Source organism: Abramis brama (genome assembly GCF_963993115.1).
Source record: "Abramis brama genome assembly, chromosome: 23".
Taxonomy (NCBI): Eukaryota; Metazoa; Chordata; class Actinopteri; order Cypriniformes; family Leuciscidae; genus Abramis; species Abramis brama.
Window position 1 is genome coordinate 29695791 of NC_139985.1, and position 25704 is coordinate 29721494.

Genomic DNA, 25704 nt, shown 5'->3' on the forward strand with positions numbered 1-25704 from the left:
AGCTCTCCACCAATCAGGGCTGAGAACCTTCAGAAGAACAACCATCTCTACAGCTCTCCACCAATCAGACCTGAGAACCTTCCAGTAGAACAACCATCTCTGCAGCTCTCCACCAATCAGGCCTGAGAACCTTCCAGATGAACAACCATCTCTACAGCTCTCCACCAATCAGGGCTGAGAACCTTCAGAAGAACAAACCATCTCTACAGCTCTCCACCAATCAGGGCTGAGAACCTTCAGAAGAACAACCATCTCTACATCTCTCCACCAATCAGGCCTGAGAACCTTCCGGAAGAGCAACAATCTCTGCAGCTCTCCACCAATCAGGGCTGAGAACCTTCCAGAAGAACAACCATCTCTGCAGCTCTCCACCAATCAGGCCTGAGAACCTTCCAGAAGAACAGCCATCTCTCAGCTCTCCACCAATCAGGCCTGAGAACCTTCCAGAAGAACAACCATCTCTGCAGCTCTCCACCAATCAGGCCTGAGAACCTTCCAGAAGAACAACCATCTCTACATCTCTCCGCCAGTCAGACCTGAGAACCTTTCAGAAGAACAACCATCTCTGCAGCTCTCCACCAATCAGGGCTGAGAACCTTCAGAAGAACAACCATCTCTACATCTCTCCACCAATCAGACCTGAGAACCTTCCAGAAGAACAACCATCTCTACATCTCTCCGCCAGTCAGACCTGAGAACCTTCCAGAAGAACAACCATCTCTGCAGCTCTCCGCCAGTCAGACCTGAGAACCTTCAGAAGAACAAACCATCTCTGCAGCTCTCCACCAATCAGACCTGAGAACCTTTCAGAAGAACAAACCATCTCTGCAGCTCTCCACCAATCAGGCCTGAGAACCTTCCAGAAGAACAAACCATCTCTGCAGCTCTCCACCAATCAGGCCTGAGAACCTTCCAGAAGAACAAACCATCTCTGCAGCTCTCCACCAATCAGACCTGAGAACCTTCCAGAAGAACAAACCATCTCTGCAGCTCTCCACTAATCAGACCTGAGAACCTTCCAGAAGAACAACCATCTCTGCAGCTCTCCACCAATCAGACAAAAGCCACTCCTCAGTAGTTTGACAAAAGGCACCTGAAGGACTTTCAGACCATGAGAAACAAAATTGATGAGGAACCGGGAGACTCGTCAGGATCAAGGGAAAGATGAGGAACTGGGAGACTCGTCAGGATTGAGGGAAAGATGAGGAACTGGGAGACTTGTCAGGATCGAGGGAAAGATGAGGAACTTGGAGACTCGTCAAGATCGAGGGAAAGATGAGGATCGAGGGAAAGATGAGGAACCGGGAGACTCGTCAGGATCGAGGGAAAGATGAGGAACTGGGAGACTCGTCAGGATCGAGGGAAAGGTGAGGAACTGGGAGACTCGTCAGGATCGAGGGTAAGATGAGGATCGAGGGAAAGATGAGGAACTGGGAGACTTGTCAGGATCGAGGGAAAGATGAATGTACAGAGATGTCCTTGATGGAAACCTGCTCCAGAGCTCTGGATCTCAGACTGGGGCGACGGTTCATCTTCCAACAGGACAACGACACTCAGCACACAGCCAAGATAAAAGAGGAGTGGCTCCGGGACAACTCTGGGAATATCTTTGAGTGGCCCACCAGAGCCCAGACTCGAATCCGATTGAGCGTCTCTGGAGAGATCTGAAAATGGCTGTGCACCGACACCGACACCTGATGGAGCTTGAGAGGTTTATAATTAATTTAATTTAATAAATTTGCAAAGATTTCAAACAAACTTCTTTCACGTTGTCATTATGGGGTATTGTTTGTAGAATTTTGAGGAAAATAATGAATTTAATCAATTTTGGAATAAGGCTGTGACATAACAAAATGTGGAAAAAGTGAAGCGCTGTGAATACTTTCCGGATGCATGAGAGGTCAAGGACAGGTGGGCAGAACGACATGAAATCTGACACGCCATCTAAAAAATGTGACACTCATGGTGAAAGACACTGAAAATACAGTTTTCAAATCAATCAAAGCAACAATAGAAATGTAGGTAACACTTTACAATCAGGTCTGATTCGTTCATACAATAAGCAATATTCTTTTTACAGCATTTATTAATCTTTGTTAATGTTAGTCAGTACAAATATATTTGTTCAGTGTTTGTTCATGTTATTCCACTGTGGATTAAATAATATTAACATAAAACTTTTGATTTGAAAACTGTATTGTTAAAGGTTTAAATTAGCATAACTAAATGAAAGCTTATTGTAAAGCGTTAAGAGAACGAGTCCTGTGTGTAACTCATAAAATTATGTTTTTATCTTTTGTCTCTTGTACTGTTGCGTAATCAGCATTCATGTAACTAATTCATTTGAAATTTTCACGGAAATCATTTGAAAGTGGTACATTCTCACCATACGCTATTATGAATGACCTGGTTTTGTCACACTGATGAATAATGGACATGTAATTGATTTATAAGAACAGAAAGCATGTAAAGAGTGTGTGTTTCAGGTGTTATGCTGCCTGACCAGACGTTTCCCATTGTTCCTTGAGGATCTAGTGTTTGAGCGGTTCAGCCGGATTAAATATAGCCTTCAGTGCCGGAGCAGCCGAACACGGTTTATATAAGGCTAAACTTCACTGAGAGTAAATATTTGACCTGGCACTGCAGAAATCTCCTCGTGTCGCACCATCAGTGGAGAACCAGGAAAAATCCCAGCTGAATTTATTCAGTGCTAACGGATGACTAACGCACCTTTTTCCGTTCCACGTCAACGAATCAAGGGGAAGATTTAGGTGATCCCACACTTGCCATTGTCATGAATATCCCTGAGGATCTGAGGTCTGAGTCAGCAGAGACGAGCTGGTGCTGATGGAAGAGTTCCCACTTCTCCACGTCACACGAGGGAATGTGACAGCTGTCAATCACACTGAGCCCCATATTTACACTGTTACGTCCGGCCATACTAGAGGATTCCTGAATAACGGATCAGTTCTCATATAATGGTGTCAATGCAGGTAGATCAATAGTATTGTTGAATGTTAAATGTCCCCAACTAAGCAAGCCAAAAGCCAGAAGTCAGAGCCAACAGAGGCAAGGAACCAAAACTCCATCAGTGACAGAATGCTGGATATTATGCAAATGTGAAAACCGTTGCATTCCCAACTGCATATTAAACTCACAGCAATTGTTGAGATGAAGTTCATGATGAAGTTCACTGTATTTATTCACTGTGAACTGAGACACTAACACCAGATCATGAGCTGATCGCTTACATGAGAGCAGTGCCGTGCTCTGCTCTGGAAATCTTATTTATTTATTTTACTTATTTAATTAACTCACAAAGTTTTGCGATTTGATGAAGGCACTAAGCCATTTTGTGATTTAGATTTTTGTTTCATTGACATGTTTGCCAAAGCAACGTCACTTTACACAACGTTAGAGACCTTTATTACCGTTATTATGAGAAGTGTAAACATATTTTTTTGGCCGTTTGCCAAAGTTTGCGGGATGTTGGTCTCTTTGTTTAGTGTACTTGAACACAGTAATGGTAGCATCTGTGACTGCAGTAAGTGTACGGTGGTTTAGAGGACTAGTTTAGAGAATGGAGGACTGGTTTCAGTCAAGTCACCATTTCATATAGCGCTTTTAACAATGTAGATTGTTTCAAAGCAGCTTTACATTGATTATAGGAAATTAAAGTACTGGCTTTATAGAAGCTCTAGAAAGTTATTGTTCAGCTAAAGTTAGTTTTGATTGATTCACTTCCGTTGCAAAGATCATTAGTTATTAACTTAGGGGCCGCTAACACACACCGTTCTAAAAGAAAACCCTTGACGCACTCCGGCCGCTCACTCGCACGACAACAGTGTTTGCTGTGAAAATTTTGGAAAAACGTTATCTCCACATAAGCTTCAAAAACGCGAATCTGTGAAAACGCTGATGGCGTGTACATGCGGATTACGTGTTTAGTCTATAGGGATGCGCGTTTGAATATACGTGTGTGCAGGCGTGTCTTTCTTTACAAATTGACCTCAACAAATTACTTGTCTGGCCTTAAAAAATCATAATGCAGAATTTTTTATCACTTCCACGTATCAATGTAAATCAGAATTATTTTGACGTTTTATCTGTGCAGAAGTAAAGGGAAGTGAAGGAGGCCTCCATAGGGAGAGACTAGTTGAGACTTCAGCACTGTGGATAAACAGAGAGACTAATATTAGCGTAGACGCCATTCTTCTTATGATGTAACGAGTACATCAGGATTTATGGGGAGTGTTCCCGGTTCTGGCTGACCTAATCTATGCAGCCTAACATTGAATTATAGAAGTCTATAATGTGTTATGTGTATGCTAGGTCAAAGAGATGTGTCTTTAGTCTAGCTTTGAACTGACAGAGTGTGTCTGCTTCCCGGACAATGTTAGGAAGGCTGTTCCAAAGTTTTGGTGCTAAATAGGAAAAGGATCTGCCGCCAGCAGTCGATTTAGATATTCTAGGTATTATCAACTGGCCGGAATTTTGAGATCGCAATAGACGTGAAGGACTATAATGTGTTAAGAGCTCACTCAAGTGTTGTGGTGCTAAACCATTTAGTGCTTTGTAGGTAATCAGCAATATTTTAAAATTGATGCGATGTTTAATAGGGAGCCAATGCAGTGTTGACAGAACCGGGCTAATATGGTCATACTTCCTGGTTCTGGTAAGAACTCGAGCTGCTGCGTTTTGGACCAGCTGTAGTTTGTTTATTAAGCGTGCAGGGCAACCACCCAGTAGAGCATTACAGTAATCTAGCCTTGAGGTCATGAACGCATGAACTAATTGTTCCGCATTTGTCATTGAGAGCATATGGGGTAATTTAGATATATTTTTAAGATGGAAGAATGCGGATCTCTTCATTTACTGCTACAAACTGATAACAGCCAGATAAGTATGATTTAAACCATGCTAGTGCAATTCCACTAATGCCAACATAATTTTCGAGTCTATTTAAAAGAATGTTGTGGTCAATAGTGTCAAATGCAGCACTAAGATCGAGTAACACTAATAGCGAGATACAAACACGATCGGATGATAAGAGCAAATCATTTGTGACTCTAATGAGAGCTGTCTCGGTACTATGGTACGGTCTAAATCCGGACTGGAAATCCTCACAGATATCATTTCTTTCTAGAAAGGAACATACAGTGAGGAAAATAAGTATTTGAACACCCTGCTATTTTGCAAGTTCTCCCACTTGGAAATCATGGAGGGGTCTGAAATTGTCATCGTAGGTGCATGTCCACTGTGAGAGACATAATCTAAAAAAAAAATCCAGAAATCACAATATATGATTTTTTAACTATTTATTTGTATGATACAGCTGCAAATAAGTATTTGAACACCTGTCTATCAGCTAGAATTCTGACCCTCAAAGACCTGTTAGTCTGCCTTTAAAATGTCCATCTCCACTCCATTTATTATCCTAAATTAGATGCACCTGTTTGAGGTCGTTAGCTGCATAAAGACACCTGTCCACCCCATACAATCAGTAAGAATCCAACTACTAACATGGCCAAGACCAAAGAGCTGTCCAAAGACACTAGAGACAAAATTGTACACCTCCACAAGGCTGGAAAGGGCTACGGGGAAATTGCCAAGCAGCTTGGTGAAAAAAGGTCCACTGTTGGAGCAATCATTAGAAAATGGAAGAAGCTAAACATGACTGTCAATCTCCCTCGGACTGGGGCTCCATGCAAGATCTCACCTCGTGGGGTCTCAATGATCCTAAGAAAGGTGAGAAATCAGCCCAGAACTACACGGGAGGAGCTGGTCAATGACCTGAAAAGAGCTGGGACCACCGTTTCCAAGGTTACTGTTGGTAATACACTAAGACGTCATGGTTTGAAATCATGCATGGCACGGAAGGTTCCCCTGCTTAAACCAGCACATGTCAAGGCCCGTCTTAAGTTTGCCAATGACCATTTGGATGATCCAGAGGAGTCATGTGGTCAGATGAGACCAAAATAGAACTTTTTGGTCATAATTCCACTAAACGTGTTTGGAGGAAGAAGAATGATGAGTACCATCCCAAGAACACCATCCCTACTGTGAAGCATGGGGGTGGTAGCATCATGCTTTGGGGGTGTTTTTCTGCACATGGGACAGGGCGACTGCACTGTATTAAGGAGAGGATGACCGGGGCCATGTATTGCGAGATTATGGGGAACAACCTCCTTCCCTCAGTTAGAGCGTTGAAGATGGGTCGAGGCTGGGTCTTCCAACATGACAATGACCCGAAGCACACAGCCAGGATAACCAAGGAGTGGCTCTGTAAGAAGCATATCAAGGTTCTGGCGTGGCCTAGCCAGTCTCCAGACCTAAACCCAATAGAGAATCTTTGGAGGGAGCTCAAACTCCGTGTTTCTCAGCGACAACCCAGAAACCTGACTGATCTAGAGAAGATCTGTGTGGAGGAGTGGGCCAGAATCCCTCCTGCAGTGTGTGCAAACCTGGTGAAAAACTACAGGAAACGTTTGACCTCTGTAATTGCAAACAAAGGCTACTGTACCAAATATTAACATTGATTTTCTCAGGTGTTCAAATACTTATTTGCAGCTGTATCATACAAATAAATAGTTAAAAAATCATACATTGTGATTTCTGGATTTTTTTTTAGATTATGTCTCACAGTGGACATGCACCTACGATGACAATTTCAGACCCCTCCATGATTTCTAAGTGGGAGAACTTGCAAAATAGCAGGGTGTTCAAATACTTATTTTCCTCACTGTAGTTGTGAAGATACTGCCTTTTCTAGTATCTTTGACAGAAAAGGTAGATTCGAGATCGGCCTGTAATTGACTAATTCTGTAGGATCAAGTTGCGTTTTTTTACAAGTGGTTTAATCACAGCCAGCTTAAAAGTTTTTGGTACGTATCCTAATGACAAAGATGAATTAATGATATTAAGAAGAGGATCTATGACCTCTGGGAGCATCTCTTTCAGTAGCTTAGTCGGTATAGGGTCTAACATACATGTCGATTTAAATGATTTAACGAGTTTAGTAAATTCTTCCTCTCCTATAGCAATGAATGAATGGAAGTTTTCCTCAGGGACACTACAATGCACTGCCTGATGCGATACTGTAGTAGACGGTTGCATAGTTATAATTTTCTCCCTGATATTATCAATCTTATAAGTGAAGAAGTTCATAAAGTCATTACTGCTGTGCTGCTTGGAAACTTCTGGGCTTGAAGCTTTATTTTTCGTTAGTTTAGCCACTGTATCAAATAAATACCTAGGGTTTTGTTTATTTTCTTCTAATAGTGTTGATAAATATGCAGACCTAGCAGCTTTTAAGGCCTTTCTGTACGCAATCATGCTCTCTCTCCAAGAAATGCAAAAAAAAGTCTAGTTTTGTTTTCTTCCAGTTGCGCTCCATGTTTCTGGCTGCTCTCTTAAGGGCCCGAGTGTGCTCGTTGTACCACGGCGTTGGGCTATTTTCTTTAATCTTCTTTAAGGCGAGACACTACAGGTGAATAGGGATTTTTTTTTTAATTAGATGTCGTCACTGTGAAACTTCTCCAGTTTATTACTGGAATAAACTTAAGAAAAACAAGTTTTGTGTAAATGAATGTTTTAATATACAAATGAGGCCTTATATACTTAAAAATACTCTCATTTGCATACATTTCCAAAAAACGAAATTGGAAAGGACCAGGTTTAAAATTCTTGGCTCTATTTGTTGACATATTAGATGAAAGGGCTTTTACTGAGGGGATTCTGGATATCTTATTTTGTGCTTGGAGTAAAAGGACCTATAACTCAGGATATGAATGATATATCAACAAATCCCTCTGTAAAAGCCTTCAGAATATATAGTTAAGTATAAGACTGGAAAAGTTGGTGCTTGTCGGTGCTACTGAAGTGGATATTTCTGACTCTGAGTGTGAGAAAAAACTCATTTTGAGAAAACGGCCTTTAAAGTTTTATATTGTAATTTTTTTTATACATTTCTATTGAAACCCCCAATCTACAAACTAAATATATATTCAGTTCATTAATATAAGTATTGTATAATATTTAAAACACATGGAAAATTGATAAATGAATAAATGAATAGCCTTAAGCTGAAGAGAACTACCATAACAAACACACATAACAACAGTCACAAAAACTGCAACTGTCCCTGTTTGCTCTCTGTCCATCTTTAACTAATTGAATCTAATAAACAGCTCCCTGTCTGTTTACAGCCTAAATGTCCACGCCTGCACCATATGTAGGCCCTCTTCGATCTCCTGTCAGTGTCTTTTCACCTTTTTTACTGTGCTTACGTTTTGGAGCAGAGAACTAATCACTTAGTCGGATATTCACATCGACCAATCAGATGTGGTTTTCGGCTGTAGATTCCCCGGCAAACTTTCGCGGTTGGCTATTTTTACAAAGGAAATGGCCATATTTGGATTAGACAGCGCTGTGTAGGAGACTGTGAGCTTTACAATGATAACAGGCATGTTTCTGTGAATGGAGACGCCACGGGAGCTTGCATTAGAATGCTAACCTTTGGTGATTTCCGGTAGAAATCTAAAGGCGCAAGTTGACAAAATATAATTAAATAACCATCTTAATGTGTAATGTTGACAGATTTTTTATTGTGACATGAAAGCGTACATGTTAAGGGAGCAAACTGGCCCAAAATCTCAAAATTGACCACTGCATGAAAAAAACGATGTTTTCACCTGCCGTGTCTCACCTTAAGCGCAAAGGAGCAACTGTGTCTAAAGTGCTGGAAAAGGAAGAGTCAAAAGTTTCTGTTGCAATATTGAACTGGTGTTCAGTTGAATATTCAGTGGACGGCTTTCTTCCACCATCACATCAGCCTGTGTTGAACAGACCTGGAATCACCAGGGTCACACAGGCAAATATTTACCTATCTTGGCCCAGGAAGAGGCTCTCGAATTGCACCTGTTTGCCAGATGTGTCCAGGAGCCGCTTTATGCCGTCTTTATTCTCAGAGGGAGTCGAATAGCTGTTTATTTTTCCCTTTTGCCTCTTTGCTCAGACATGATGCCAAACCCTGGGATGTGTCTGTAGAAAACCATCTCTGATGATGTTTTTGACATGGTTCTAATCGAAAACTTTACACATTCAAGAAGAGTTTCCATACGCTCTCCTCTGAACAGATGAGTCTCCCTGGAGCTTCTGATCTCTGAACTTCATGCTTTGGCAGTTGATTGTTGATCTGAGAACTTCTCTTATTCACTGTTGGTCTTCCTTGTTCAATCCTCCTCATCAGTATCCAGTGTTGCCAACTTAGCGCCTTTGTCGCTATTTTTAGCGACTTTTCAGACCCCTTTAGCGACATTTTTTCAAAAAAGTGACTAGCGACAAATATAGCTACTTTTTGGACAAACCTCAGTAACCTCCAAATGTTGCCAGCACAGTCCTGCGAGCGCGAGGTTTGCTTTCTCCTTGCCGTCACACACCTCTCTCTGCGTCTACCCTGTTCAATGAATGGCTGAGAGAGGAGCAGCAGCATGGCAGCTAACAGATGTGAATGAGCTGTGTTGTTACCACGGACTTATCACTTATCTTTTGTTTTATATTTAAAGAAATTAGTTTGACCATTTTATTTTCCTTTCTTTTCTTGTACTTATCACTTGTAATAGTCACTATCACAGTGCTTTAGTTCACCCAGTTCCCGAACTCTCTCAATTCAGATAATTTTACACATATAAAAAATAGTCATTCAATAGCTACTCGTTCTATTGTCTGACAAAAAAATATATAGTAGGCTACATGAGAACAGCTTTATTGGACATTCGGCTATTATTATATTATATTATATTATGTTGTATTAAAATACAGTATGTGAGCATGAATTGCAGGCAGAACGCAAGTACGCCGCGATGACGTCATGAATATGCTAATTGGCATATGACGTCATCTAGTGACATTTAGCGACTTTTAGGGGAGGCGTTAGCTACTTTCCTTTGAAAATAGTTGGCAACACTGTCAGTATCAGGCAGATTCATTCATGAAGTCCTTCCACAGGATCTGAGGGTTGTTCCATAAAACAAGATTAGAATACAAGCCAGGCTTATTTTGGTTAGTCAGACTTATTGTCGGTGATTTCTGTTTCATAAAGCAAACTTAAAATAGTTCAAACTCAGTTACCCTGGCAACTTATGCTGGGAAACTAGCCTGGTCCAGGGCAGGCTAACTGTCAGGCTAAGCCTCAGTTGTTACACAGATCCTCTAACACTGACCGATATTACCACTGACACTCTCTCACCATTATTGGACTTTATTAACCATTATTAGTCCAAAAATAAATACACAGTATACAGAAAATCAACTTAAATAAGGCTACAATGATAAATTAGACAATATAGACATATATATATATATACTGTATATATATATAGATAGATAGATAGATAGATAGGCCTAAATACAATATATATACTACAGGTTTTCTTTTTTTACTGGCTGAATGTTTTGTGCCCAAGATTTAATTAGATTGTTTTAAAGATTTATGAATACATTTCTCTCTGGTTTTGTTTGGCAGCTGTAGTACATGTTTATGATTAGAAGAACATTAGAACACAATCTAAAAAAAAGCTTTGTAAAGCAGAAGTTAAAATCACAAAATTAAAAATAAATAATTTCAAAAGCACTGAAATTCATACTGAATTTTAACTGGTAAGATGAATCTGAGCTTAGTAATTGACAGTATATTAGCCTACATTTGATTTACCCCATTACAATAGTCCCTTTACAGTTATTGCTATCATAAAAATACACTTGTAGGTTTAAAATTCTAAATAAAGCACATCTAATGTCCAAATAACAAATATTTTAGCATATATATATATATATAAAATGTACTTTATTATGTCTTTCAATTCAAACACATTTAACACAATTATACAAATTGACAGTTCCTTTAAAGACATCATATTTTCCCCCAATAAATATTCCTTATTTTTCCTTCTACTTTTTTTCTTTTGTGATAATACCCACCAACACACATGATTAGAACAATAACCAAAAAGTACATAGTTAGACACTTTTACATATGATTTAAGGGGGAAAAGACAAAAAACAATAAATAAATATTAATAAAAATTTAACATTCACATATTTATATCAAACTCTTATAATGACACATAATTCCTAATAGTTATTCAAGTAATATTATTTGAATATCAAATATTCAATATTAAATAAGCAAATAAATAAAGTAACAAATAACTAGCCTAGAAATAAAAGGGAGGAAGGGTTATATAAAAATGTAGTTAATGTAGGCTAATATATATTCCTTTATTTTATGGAATATTCTTTGATTTTAGAGTTGCACATATCTTTTCAAAATGTATACATTTGCTCTTAATTTCATGTTATCCTCTCCATAATGTACTTTAGAAACTAAATCTAACCACTCATTTAAAACTGGGGATTCTTGCTTTCTCCAAAAAATTATTGCATTAAAAGCTGTAATTCTCAGCATTCTAAATAAGTTTACATCATCTTTATTAAGTAGCATAGGTCCTATACCCAAAACATTATTTTGTATCTTTATATATTTAGTTTCTTAAAAAAAAATCTTCCCTGAATTAGGCTACTTCTGTTCACTGAAGTACTTCTGTTCGCTAGAAGTTCACTGCAACTTATCCAACATCCTAAAGATAAATTATTATAATTAGAAGATATTTCTAGTGTTATAAAATATCGCATATTAATTTTCCAAGCAAAATGTATATTTTAGTCAGAATTATTGCGCTCCTATTTGGCGCGCAGCAGCGCTCGTTCAATATGAAGATTAGCAGCAAAATGGATACATTTGCATGACTTTCTAACATTTATAGATGGAGAATATAATTGTAAAATGTAAGTTTTGCACTGAGGGGGAAAAAAAAACGTCACAAACGCATAAAACAGCACAAAATATACGCTGTTTGATGGTGGATTGATTTGATCCACGATCGACCTCTAGGGCTGCTTCAGAAACGCGTGCACACGCAATTATCTAGACTTGATAAACCTGGATCAAATTAGTGAGATTGCGTGAACTTCAATTACCTTTTATGGAACCACTTTAGCCCCAACTTATTTGTTAGGCTCATTCAAGTCCGGTTTTGGAGTTTAATCCCCGCTTTTCTAAGCGTCTTTTATGGAACAACCCTCTGTTCTCTTGTTCTCCACTCGATACTAATCACACTGAACAACAACAACACCAGTCATACGCTTGGAAACACACGGACTCTATAGGGTTCAGTTGTCAGTCTGTGGTTTCAGTTTCATTGTGGCAGTGCAAATGTTTCATGTGGACTACTATCATGGACCTTAAACCCATCAGGCTTACATACAAGGACAAACTCTGGGAAGCAAACGGGAGTGTAATGTACTCCTGACACACACTGCTCCAGGTGGTATAAGTGCTTATTAGTATCTTTAATCATCGCGTCTTGGGTTTAATATCAGTCTTTATTGGTGTAATATGTTTTATTGATGGAGCAGTTGTGATGAAGATGGCTTTCCCGTGTCTCTTGTCTTCCAGTGGCGATCAGTCAGATATGCTGTTAGTCTCATTTGTGTCCATAACACTGTATCCAGGCAACATGAGTGAATTACACAGCTGGCCTTTACATTCAGCACTTTCATTAAACTATCACATGATTTCTCAAACTATCATCAGAAACACATGTGACCACATCAATGTTTTTAATATGGACTTTAAGCAACAGCTGCTGATGGAACAGCAAAGGCGACCAGAAGTAAACCGATTACTGCTGTAGCGAAGAACGCAAAAGTAACTAACCAAGAATAAGGAGGACGGCATAATGGATCAATTAAAGGGGTCCTTAATTATGATTTCACTTTTTTAACTTTAGTTAGTGTGTAATGTTGCTGATTGAGCATAAACAACATCTGCAAAGTTACGACGCTCAAAGTTCAAAGCAAAGGGAGATATTTTCTTTTACAAAAATCGCTTTTTAAGGACTACAACAAATGGCTGGTAGGAACTACAACGAGCTTCTTCTCGGTTTATGACATCATGAACCCTAAGATTTACATAAACCCCGCCCCCGGGAACACGCAACATAGGGGGTGAGGCCATGCCGCTTTAGAAAAGAGGAAGAGTGTTGTCGCTGTTTTTTATACTCTGGAAAAAGTTTGTCCTAAGGCTGTCGAACTTAGAGAGGTTAAAATTTTATTTTTAACACTGTTCCTGAACATTATAACCGCAGCTTTTGTCTGTGTGCTGCACATTTGACTGAGAACAGCTTCCAGAATAGAGTACAATGCAGGCTGTACGCACAAAACTATGTCTTATTATTTGTAGTTGTGTATTAACAGTTCCAATTATAATCTTTATGTAGTTGGTATGATAGCTGTGATGCAAATGAAGGGCAAAGCTTTGCCTCCACTAGCCTGCTAACATTACAGTATTGATGTAGTGTTTACTGTAGCTTTTGTAAGACTGTTCACAGCCCCTTATGAAAATTATCCATGATTTTGTGATTGATTACTGTTTGTATTAAAATAGTTTTCCGACAAATATGATTAAATGGTGGATGAAAAAAACATACCACTCTGAAAAGCAGACGTAATATTAATTAATCTCTGGTCATAATTTAGAGCATATTAACCGTTTTGCCGTGCTGCTTATTGATCACACAGTAAAAATGCCCCTCCCCGCGGCCAAAACTAGACGTCTGTGTATGAGAATCCAAAACAAGGACTGATGGGACGTTGTCCTGCTTCACTTCACAGACGCGTGAGTGAAATGAGAATTTTAGAATGACGGGAAACTTATTAATATGACACTTTATTCAACAGGAAGAACAGCTCGTTCCGCGCGTCATACGTCATTACGCTAGTTAACGTCATTGCACATGCGCAGTCCTTTCAGTTTCGGTTTTCAATCCGATCAAGTGTTTACATGTTCTCTCGATCGGATTACAAAAGGGATAAACCACCCCTTTCAATCCGATCGAAATTTCATTAGGATCGAGCTCAATCGGATCGATTAAGGTGTTTACATGAAGGTTTTTTAGTCCGATTGAGCTGTCAGTCCGATTATAAGTGTCCATGTAAACGCAGCTATTGTCAGGGTCTGAATCGGGCTCGAAATGGTTTGAAACTGATGTCATCGTTAATGTTTACATCTAAGTAGAGCTCGCGGTTATGAAGGGGGTTATGACATTTCCCGAATACACGCTGAGCGCTGCCAATCACAGCACACTGGGCCAGCTAACCAATCACAACACACTGGGCCAGCTAACCAATCACAACACACTGGGCCAGCTAACCAATCACAGCACACTGGGCCAGCTAACCAATCACAACACACTGGACCAGCTAACCAATCACAGTACACTGGGCCAGCTAACCAATCACAACACATTGGGCCAGCTAACCAATTACAGTACACTGGGCCAGCTAGCCAATCACAACACACTGGACCAGCTAACCAATCACAGTACACTGGGCCAGCTAACCAATCACAACACATTGGGCCAGCTAACCAATTACAGTACACTGGGCCAGCTAGCCAATCACAACACACTGGGCCAGCTAACCAATCACAGTACAATTGGCCATCTGACCAATCATAACACACTGAGCCAGCTAACCAATCACAGTACAATTGGCCAGCTGACCAATCACAACACACTGGGCCAGCTAACCAATCACAGTACACTGGGCCAGCTAACCAATAACAACACACTGGGCCAGCTAACCAATCACAGCACAATGGGCAAGCTAACCAATCACAACACACTGGGCCAGCTAACCAATCACAGTACACTGGGCCAGCTAACCAATAACAACACACTGGGCCAGCTTACCAATCACAACACACTGGGCCAGCTAACCAATCACAACACACTGGGTCAGCTTACCAATCACAACACACTGGGCCAGCTAACCAATCACAGTACACTGGGCCAGCTAACCAATCACAGCACACTGGGCCAGCTAACCAATAACAACACACTGGGCCAGCTAACCAATTACAGTACACTGGGCCAGCTAACCAATCACAACACACTGGGCCAGCTAACCAATCACAGTACACTGGGCCAGCTAACCAATCACAACACACTTAGCCAGCTAACCAATCACAGTACACTGGGCCAGCTAACCAATCACAGTACAATTGGCCAGCTGACCAATCACAACACACTGGGCCAGCTGACCAATCACAACACATTGGGCCAGCTAACCAATCACAACACACTGGGCCAGCTAACCAATCACAACACACTTGGCCAGCTAACCAATCACAGTACACTGGGCCAGCTAACCAATCACAACACACTTGGCCAGCTAACCAATCACAGTACACTGGGCCAGCTAACCAATCACAGTACAATTGGCCAGCTGACCAATCACAACACACTGGGCCAGCTAACCAATCACAGTACACTGGGCCAGCTAACCAATAACAACACACTGGGCCAGCTTACCAATCACAACACACTGGGCCAGCTAACCAATCACAGCACACTGGGCCAGCTAACCAATCGCAACACACTAGGCCAGCTAACCAATCTCAACACACTGCGCCTGCTAACCAATGACAATACACTGGGCCAGCTAACTAATCACAACACACTGGGCCAGCTAACCAATCACAGTACACTGGGCCAGCTAACCAATAACAACACACTGGGCCATCTTACCAATCACAACACACTGGGCCAGCTAACCAATCTCAACACACTGCGCCAGCTAACCAATGACAATACACTGGGCCAGCTAACTAATCACAATACACTGGGCCAGCTAACCAATCACAGCACATCTTGTAAATCAGAAGGAGGGGCAGGCAGTGATGGATCATGTGAAGCACATTCAGATGAATGTCAGTAACAGTTTCCCATCTCTCCTGCAGGAGTCAGAACCAGCTGGCCGATCCTCACACAGGAGTGACAGCAGAGCCGGTGTGGTTTCGCCTGGAGCCAGTGTGGACTCGCAGACGGAGGTTGATCGTGTTCCTGCTGCGCTGACCAACACCCTGCAACACATCATCTCACAGCTGGATGTGCTCACACAGGTAGCACCCAATACTCTCTTCTTAATCCCTCTGATACTCACACAGGTAACACCCAATACTCTCTTCTTAATCCCTCTGATACTCACACAGGTAACACCCAATACTCTCTTCATAATACCTCTGATACTCACACAGGTAACACCCAATACTCTCTTCTTAATCCCTCTGATACTCACACAGGTAACACCAATACTCTCTTCTTAATCCCTCTGATACTCACACAGGTAACACCAATACTCTCTTCTTAATCCCTCTGATACTCACACAGGTAACACCAATACTCTCTTCTTAATCCCTCTGATACTCACACAGGTAACACCAATACTCTCTTCATAATCCCTCTGATACTCACACAGGTAACACCCAATACTCTCTTCTTAATCCCTCTGATACTCACACAGGTAACACCCAATACTCTCTTCATAATACCTCTGATACTCACACAGGTAACACCAATACTCTCTTCTTAATCCCTCTGATACTCACACAGGTAACACCCAATACTCTCTTCTTAATCCCTCTGATACTCACACAGGTAACACCAATACTCTCTTCTTAATCCCTCTGATACTCACACAGGTAACACCCAATACTCTCTTCTTAATCCCTCTGATACTCACACAGGTAACACCCAATACTCTCTTCATAATACCTCTGATACTCACACAGGTAACACCCAATACTCTCTTCTTAATCCCTCTGATACTCACACAGGTAACACCCAATACTCTCTTCTTAATCCCTCTGATACTCACACAGGTAACACCAATACTCTCTTCTTAATCCCTCTGATACTCACACAGGTAACACCCAATACTCTCTTCTTAATCCCTCTGATACTCACACAGGTAACACCCAATACTCTCTTCATAATACCTCTGATACTCACACAGGTAACACCCAATACTCTCTTCTTAATCCCTCTGATACTCACACAGGTAACACCCAATACTCTCTTCATAATACCTCTGATACTCACACAGGTAACACCCAATACTCTCTTCTTAATCCCTCTGATACTCACACAGGTAACACCCAATACTCTCTTCATAATACCTCTGATACTCACACAGGTAACACCCAATACTCTCTTCTTAATCCCTCTGATACTCACACAGGTAACACCCAATACTCTCTTCATAATACCTCTGATACTCACACAGGTAACACCAATACTCTCTTCTTAATCCCTCTGATACTCACACAGGTAACACCCAATACTCTCTTCTTAATCCCTCTGATACTCACACAGGTAACACCCAATACTCTATTCATAATACCTCTGATACTCACACAGGTAACACCCAATACTCTCTTCTTAATCCCTCTGATACTCACACAGGTAACACCCAATACTCTCTTCTTAATCCCTCTGATACTCACACAGGTAACACCAATACTCTCTTCTTAATACTCACACAGGTAACACCCAATACTCTCTTCATAATCCCTCTGATACTCACACAGGTAACACCAATACTCTCTTCATAATCCCTCTGATACTCACACAGGTAACACCCAATACTCTCTTCTTAATCCCTCTGATACTCACACAGGTAACACCAATACTCTCTTCTTAATACTCACACAGGTAACACCAATACTCTCTTCTTAATCCCTCTGATACTCACACAGGTAACACCCAATACTCTCTTCTTAATACTCACACAGGTAACACCAATACTCTCTTCATAATCCCTCTGATACTCACACAGGTAACACCAATACTCTCTTCATAATCCCTCTGATACTCACACAGGTAACACCCAATACTCTCTTCTTAATCCCTCTGATACTCACACAGGTAACACCAATACTCTCTTCTTAATACTCACACAGGTAACACCAATACTCTCTTCTTAATCCCTCTGATACTCACACAGGTAACACCCAATACTCTCTTCTTAATACTCACACAGGTAACACCCAATACTCTCTTCTTAATGCTCACACAGGTAACACCAATACTCTCTTCAGTTTTAACAATTCTGATGAAATGTAAAAATAAATTTCTCAAATGACAACAGTAATCATGATTAACGGTGTAACCATTATGCAACATGACAAAAATGTGAGTTTTCATTAACTGAAACTGGACTAAAATTCCCAGACATTTAGTCGACCAAAAAAGCAGGATAGATTGACTAATATATGATAATGATAAAAATGATAAAAACTAAAAAAGTACATTTGACACAGGACTAAGACACACATGCGCTGTGCTTTGATGCATATGTTTATGTTTTACACTTCAAACGTGCTTATGTTTATTTATGTCTTATATCCTACAAACTGTTAATTTACTGAACATTAGCTACAAAAGCTCCTCTTATGGCATATTTGCCAGGACTCTTTCTCGAGACTGTGACCCTGTCCACACGGAGACGCGTTTAGCTGTATACGTAAAAAAATTTATCGTATCAGCGTTTGGTCCAGACGGGTCCGCCGTTTTGGGAGACTGAAACCGGGTCCCAGAGTGGATAAATCTGAAAACGACACCCTTGCGTTTTCGTGTGTACAACGAGTCCGTATATTTTGTGAAACGATGATGTCATCACCCCACATGTCGACTAGTCAGACACCGCTAAGTCACGTAACAGCAACAACATCTGCAGACTACATGCTTGTGTTCGTGCTGCAGAAACTACTGATTTCTTTATTTATTAGTTACTTGAATGTATTTTTATTTTATTTCTTTATTTTACTTTATTTATATTTTCTTTCTTATGCTATGATGCTTGTCTGTTGTCTGATTAAGACATTTCGTATTTTGTAGGGATGGGCATTTCAAGCTAAAATAATATTCGACGATCGCTGGGAATTATTTGATTATTATTAAAAAACTCACCCCTGATTATATGAAAAGTGAACAGCATGAGTTATCATAAGATGCGCAATATATCGGGAGACATAATTTTGATGACCACATTGTTTTGTTTTGTATAAAGCCTTTCTTTAAAGTGAATTTCATTTTGTATAAATTATATCTTCATTTTAATCAATGTTTCTTTGTGGCAAGCTTTATGCGTCCGCTAACTAATCGAATATCGTGACTCATCCCTATTTTGTACCAGGCCATTTATGGTTGTTCATATTGTTCAATAATGTTCTTGGTAAAAAAGAAAAGAAGAAGCTACTGTGCCTAATATTATTGTATACAGCATTTATAAACTTTATACAGTTGTTTATAAACGCAACTGGCATTTAAAGGGAATGGGAGATGAGACTCTGATTGGTTTAATGCACGTAAATCCCAAAACACACCCATTTCTCATTAAGAGAATAGAGACAACCCTTTTAGACCATGCGCCGGGAGCGCCGACCATTTTTCCCGTCGTTAAACTAGCAAAAGTGGATTCGGACACGGCCTAAGTGAACTTGCGCCCTGCGCTTTAGACCATGAGCTTAGATCGTTAAAATAGATTGAATGTCTGTACAGTCCAGGAACTGCTGTGTTGTTTGAAGAGACTCAGTTAAACACATTATTGACTTAGCCTAATGGAGAAGGTGAATAAATCCTGAGCTAGAGGTTTGATGCTACCATTGTTCATATCTTTAGCTGTTTTCCAAGTCCTCTTCCGCTGGGAAAGTGAAGGCTAATGCTCCGGTTTGGTGTGCATCTGTATGATAGTGGAGAGGAAAAGACTTTATAATAGATAAGCTATTATCCAGGAACAGCTGGTTTCCATCGCAGGAGAACCTTCTTCTGTCCTGATGCTGTTCTTCTGCATGTGGAAGCGCTTCTCTCCACCTGGGAGCGTTTATCCCGATCCCAGATCCCCGATCCCCGTCCTCATGCAGGGAATGCTGAGCTTCACATGCAGATATAGCAGTGTGTGCACTGATCAGGACACAACCTTGGATTCATGATCCAGTTAAGTTAGATCTGATCCGAGCAACCAATGTTTGGTGGTGAGAATGTGAGATAGTGTGATCATCAGATCTCTACAGTTGTGCTGTAATCTGGGAATCTGTAGTTTGACGCTGCATGTTTCAGAGTAAAGCTGTTCATTTCAGTCTCGATTCACAGTTAAAGCTTCTCTGTGAGTGTTTGAGTCGCTTATCATTTACTTTTGGAAACACAACGTGCGTCAGTCATCTTCCCAAACTCCTTGCGAGCATCAGTTATGAATCTGTTGTTGTCGACAAAGAGGAACGTTAAAAATTAATAAAGCTCAATGTTTTAATGTTTGAAAGCAAAGAAATTAATGGCGCTTTTCCACTGCATGGTACGGTACGGCTCGGTTCGGTACGGCGCGCTTTGGCGCTTTTCCACTGCATGGTACGGTACGGTACGGCTCGCTTCGGCTCGCTTTAAATGGTACCACCTCTGTTGAGGTTCCAAGCGTACCGTACCGATACTAAAATGTGACGTGAAAACACTGCAGATCACTGATTGGTCAGACAGAATCATCACTACCAGCATCATTGTATTTACGACACGAGACACTAAACCCACTAGATTTAAATAGCCAGTAGACAACAGCCAACACTGTAGCGCCTGTTTTAAAAGTATTTGCTTTTAAAAAAAAGAGTATAAACTTCAAAAAAGAAATGTCTGAATCGTGGTCAGTGGACGAGGTGCAGACGTTCCTCTCGTTGGTTGCCGAGGAGTGGATGGGGAAACACGGAATGAAAAATTCGCATTTAATATGATGATGTCATGGCAGTAGAGACGGCAACTATAACGATCAGTCCCACCCACTTTGAAGCGGTACTAACTGCAGTGGAAAAGCAACCGAGCTAAAGCGAACCGAGCCGTGCCGTACCGAGTCGAGTCGTACCACGCAGTGGAAAAGCGAAGCGAGCCGAACCTCTCCGTGCCGAGTCGAACCGTACCGAGCCGAACCGAGCCGTACCATGCAGTGGAAAAGCGCCATAAGACAACCATAGTATTGTAATTATACTGTTGTTCTTTAAAATAAAATAATAATAAAAATTCATAAAAATTCTATTAATCATTTATTTATAATACAATTTATAACATATATTGAATTATAGTATAATTTTTTTATATCATGATTATTAAATACTCGATTTTTTTAATTTTAGAGTACAATAGTATGTAATAGTAATAGAAGATCTTTTTTTAATTTGATCAAATATTTGTATAATAATAATTACTGGGGGTTGGGTTAGCTGATCACATGGCTGAATATTACAATTTAAAATATCATTTTGTTTATGTGAATATACAGTAAAGTATAATTTATTCCTGTGATCAAAGCTGAATTTTCAGCATCATTACTCCAGTGTCACATGTATTCATTTCTTTCAGTAAAAATCTTTCCAGCCCCAATCTTTTAATCAGTTCACGAACGTTGTTTCAGATGCTGAGAAGATTATTTGATTAACTATTTTCTTGAGAATAACATGCTCTGATAAATACACTGACTTATACACTAGTCAGTGTATTTATCAGAGCATGTTATTCTCAAGAAAATAGTTAATCAAATAATCTTCTCAGCATCTGAAACAACGTTCGTATGAGTGTGATCTGAGCGGCACCAGTGTGTGTGTGTGTGTGGACCGCACCCATGTGTGTGTGTGTGTGGACCGCACCCGTGTGTGTGTGTGTGTGGACTGCACGGGGAAATATCATCCGTAAATGGATGACAGGACCTCTTTAACATCCATTCATATGATACACAACTTTATACATAAAAGGATAGTTCAAATAGATTCATAGAATAGATTTTTCCTCCTTTATTATTTTCCCCTCCATTTACTAAAATGCATCATTTTTAACAGTCCAGCAACTGATGTTTGCACAAAATGACATTCAGTGTCTCACGAGTCCTCATTTGATCATCATGTTGAAGCTAAACACACACACATATCTGTGAGTGCACTGTTGAAGCCCGTCTGACGCTCACTGCGAACACACACTAGCAGAAACACTGGATCCAGTGGCTGAAGAACCCAATGAATAATTCACATCTGAGCCTGAAGCGGGGGAATGTGCTGAGACACACACACACACACACTCCCAGCCCGTATCACTGCCCATCACAGATGTTAGTATGGGGACTGGTAGCAGTTTTAATAGTTGAGTGTATTACAGCGAGCCCATACATCATCACGTCTCTCAGCGGGTGTGTTAGCCACCAGTTCATGTCCACGACTGAGAAGCCACAGCTGGGGTGTGTGTGTAACGCAGTGGGGTGTGTGTGTAACAGCTGGGGTGTGTGTGTAATGCAGTGGGGTGTGTGTGTAACAGCTGGGGGGGGTGTAATGCAGCTGGGGTGTGTGTGTAACGCAGTGGGGGGGGGGGTGTAACAGCTGGGGTGTGTGTGTGTAACAGCTGGGGTGTGTGTGTAACAGCTGGGGTGTGTGTGTAACGCAGTGGGGGGGGGGGTGTAACAGCTGGGGTGTGTGTGTGTAACAGCTGGGGTGTGTATGTAACAGCTGGGGTGTGTGTGTAACGCAGTGGGCTGTGTGTATGTAACAGCTGGGGTGTGTGTGTAACGCAGTGGGGGGGTGTAACAGCTGGGGTGTGTGTGTGTAACAGCTGGGGGTGGGGGTGTAACGCAGTGGGGTGGGGGTGTAACAGCTGGGGGGGGGGTGTAACGCAGTGGGGTGTGTGTGTAACAGCTGGGGTGTGTGTGTAACGCAGTGGGGTGTGTGTGTGTAACAGCTGGGGGGGGGGGGGTAACGCAGTGGGGTGTGTGTGTAACAGCTGGGGTGTGTGTGTAACGCAGTGGGGTGTGTGTGTAACAGCTGGGGTGTGTGTGTAATGCAGAAACTAAAATAGAGCGGGGTGAAACCTGGAGAGGGTTTAATGGACCTATAGTGCAGATTTTACAGAGAACATGAAAACCAGGCTCTGTCCAGATGCTTCTGTAACCCTGTAGTTCTGGGATGCAAGCTTGTAGATGACCTTGTTTATTATGATTATTTTATCATGTTTTCATGTCTGTAATAAGAGCATTTAAACATGGAGATAACAGGCGAGGGTGATCGAGCCGTAGATCTGTCTTTCGATCTCTCGATCAGGGAACGCCTTCAGACAGCGTTCCTCAGCCCTGTTAGGACACACACTGGAACACACTTGTCCAATTCAACTAGACTGCCAACAAAAAAATAAATGTTGAGTAAATTCAAAGCTCAATATTAGCAGGGTTTAGAGCAGTGCTTCTGTAAACAGCATGAATCTGGTGTGGTTTGTCCTCCGGTGACCTTCAGCACTGAGTCCCCAGAGCCTCTGACAGCCGGAGCGAGGACGGGCCAGAGACGCTTCTCGCATTGATCTGAAAAGCACACGAGCAGAGGAAGGAAACGCTAAACCCATTCCCCCCTGCAGATGTTATCGAGCTCAGAGAGCCTGTGTACGGGTCTGATCCTCGAACCAGGGAAGACTCTGAACAGAAGAGCTGTGGAAGAATGATCAGAAATAACTACAGCCATAATTAGCATTCCAGGGATTAGCCTCGTGCGCATTCAGACTGTATAAAACCGGCCGAAGTTCGATCTTTCACGATGCATTCACACTGCTCACACTAAATCCACATTCTGTCCTTCAGATCTGCTTTAGATGAGCAGGAATGTCTGCTGTTGGTGTTTGTGTTCGGGTTTATATCCAGGGCTGGGTTCACCTAAAGAAATGTTCCGTCCAGGACACTGTGCATGAGCACCACTGCTACTTTACCAGATATGTGTACAAAAAACACTGTAATATTTAAAGTGTAGTCAATAATGTATCTCTTAAAACTCATCTTTGATCAACAAAATGACATATTTAAACGTTTTTTCCTTGAAAACAAAATGTCTTCATGCCTTAAAATATCTTGAATGTAACTCGACACCCTTGCCTCATTTAGTATGCGTGGTTCTATGAATATGCAAATGAGCCCCGCCTCCACTCACTCACTCAGAGATCCACTGGTTGACGATCACACGTTGATCTGATTGGTTACAAGGTAGTTTGTGACTAAAAACACCACATGGACATTTAAACAACATTAAAAGCTGGATTTTCACCACTTAATATAATTACATACTGTGTTGTCAAATTTGATATTGTGGCTTTATGATGATCATATACTTGCATGTGTCATTATATTATTAACATATTACTAAAATCAAGTTCAAATGAAGTCCAAATCCAAAGTCCAAATAATTTGTCCAAAATCTCATGTTATTAAAGACGAAGTGCTTCACACAGACTTTAAGACGGTGTTGGCTGTGACTCGACTAAAGCCCAGTTGATACTTGGACGATGACGCTGAAGTGTAAATCAGCCTTAAGACGCTCTTCTCCGCTCCTCAAACACATACAACTTTATATATAGTGATATTTGAGCAAAGAAAACGCTGTTCTTATTTAAAGAACCAGTTGTTTCTTTATCCTTGCATTGCAAAGAATCAGAGACGCTCCAAACTCTGCGTGACACTTCGTTCATGATAGAGGTGGGCGGAGTTATGAGGTTTGATTGACAGTTTAATGAGTCAATGGAGTCACAAGGTTTAGTCACAAGCTCTTTTCAATACTCTTTGTTGGTTAAATATATGCAAAACACACAGACGGACGTAAAGGGTGAGCAATAGTAATGATTTTCAAGCTTCTGCCCGACAGCAACATTACAGTTCAGACGTACACTGGAGTGTCTTCATATGTTCCTGAAGGGTCGTTGTAGTGTTCTCCTCAAGAGCAGCACCGCTTCCCTCAGGCTGGACCAGTTCCTGTAGACGTTCCTCACTCAACTAGAGTGCACTGCTTTATTAGCAGTTATGTGTGTGTGTGTGTGTGTGTGTGTGTGTGTGTGTGTGTGTGTGTGTGTGTGTGTGTGTGAGTGAGATAGGGTTGCAGTGCAGTGTGTGTGTGATAGGGTTGCAGTGCAGTGTGTGTGTGTGTGTGTGTGTGTGTGTGTGTGTGTGAGATAGGGTTGCAGTGCAGTGTGTGTGTGATAGGGTTGCAGTGCAGTGTGTGTGTGTGTGTGTGTGTGTGTGAGAGATAGGAGTGCAGTGTGTGTGTGTGTGTGAGAGATAGGGTTGCAGTGCAGTGTGTGTGTGAGATAGGGTTGGAGTGCAGTGTGTGTGTGTGTGTGTGTGTGTGTGTGTGTGTGTGTGTGTGTGTGTGTGTGTGTGTGTGTGAGAGATAGGGTTGCTGTGTGTGTGTGTGTGATAGGGTTACAGTGCAGTGTGTGTGTGTGTGTGTGTGTGTGTGTGTGTGTGTGTGTGTGATAGGGTTACAGTGCAGTGTGTGTGTGAGATAGGGTTGCAGTGTGTGTGTGTGTGTGTGTGTGTGTGTGTGTGTGTGTGTGTGAGAGAGATAGGGTTGCAGTGTGTGTGTGTGTGTGTGTGTGTGTGTGTGATAAGGTTACAGTGCAGTGTGTGTGTGTGTGTGATAGTGTTGCTGTGTGTGTGTGTGTGTGTGTGTGTGTGTGTGTGATAGTGTTGCTGTGTGTGTGTTTGCGTGATAGGGTTGCAGTGTGTGTGTGTGTGTGAGATATGGTTGCAGTGTGTGTGTGTGTGTGTGTGTGTGTGTGTGTGTGTGATAGGGTTGCTGTGTGTGTGTTTGCGTGATAGGGTTGCAGTGTGTGTTTGTGAGATACGGTTGCACAGTGTGTGTGTGTGTGTGTGTGTGTGATAGGGTTACAGTGTATGTGATAGGGTTGCAGTGTGTGTGTGTGTGTGTGTGTGTGTGATAGGGTTGAAGTGTGTGTATGTGTGATAGGGTTG

At 41.3% G+C, this 25704-nt stretch overlaps 1 protein-coding gene across 2 annotated transcripts in view; it reads left to right on the forward strand.

Annotated features, from left to right (window-relative positions):
• The window catches only part of poc1a (POC1 centriolar protein A), a 93286-nt gene that overhangs the window by 54466 nt on the left and 13116 nt on the right, over positions 1–25704 (forward strand). For both annotated transcript variants that reach the window (XM_084100844.1, XM_084100845.1), the window contains exon 10: positions 15863–16024. In XM_084100844.1, coding sequence (XP_083956970.1) covers positions 15863–16024 — 162 coding nt within the window. The remainder of the gene's footprint in view (positions 1–15862; positions 16025–25704) is intronic.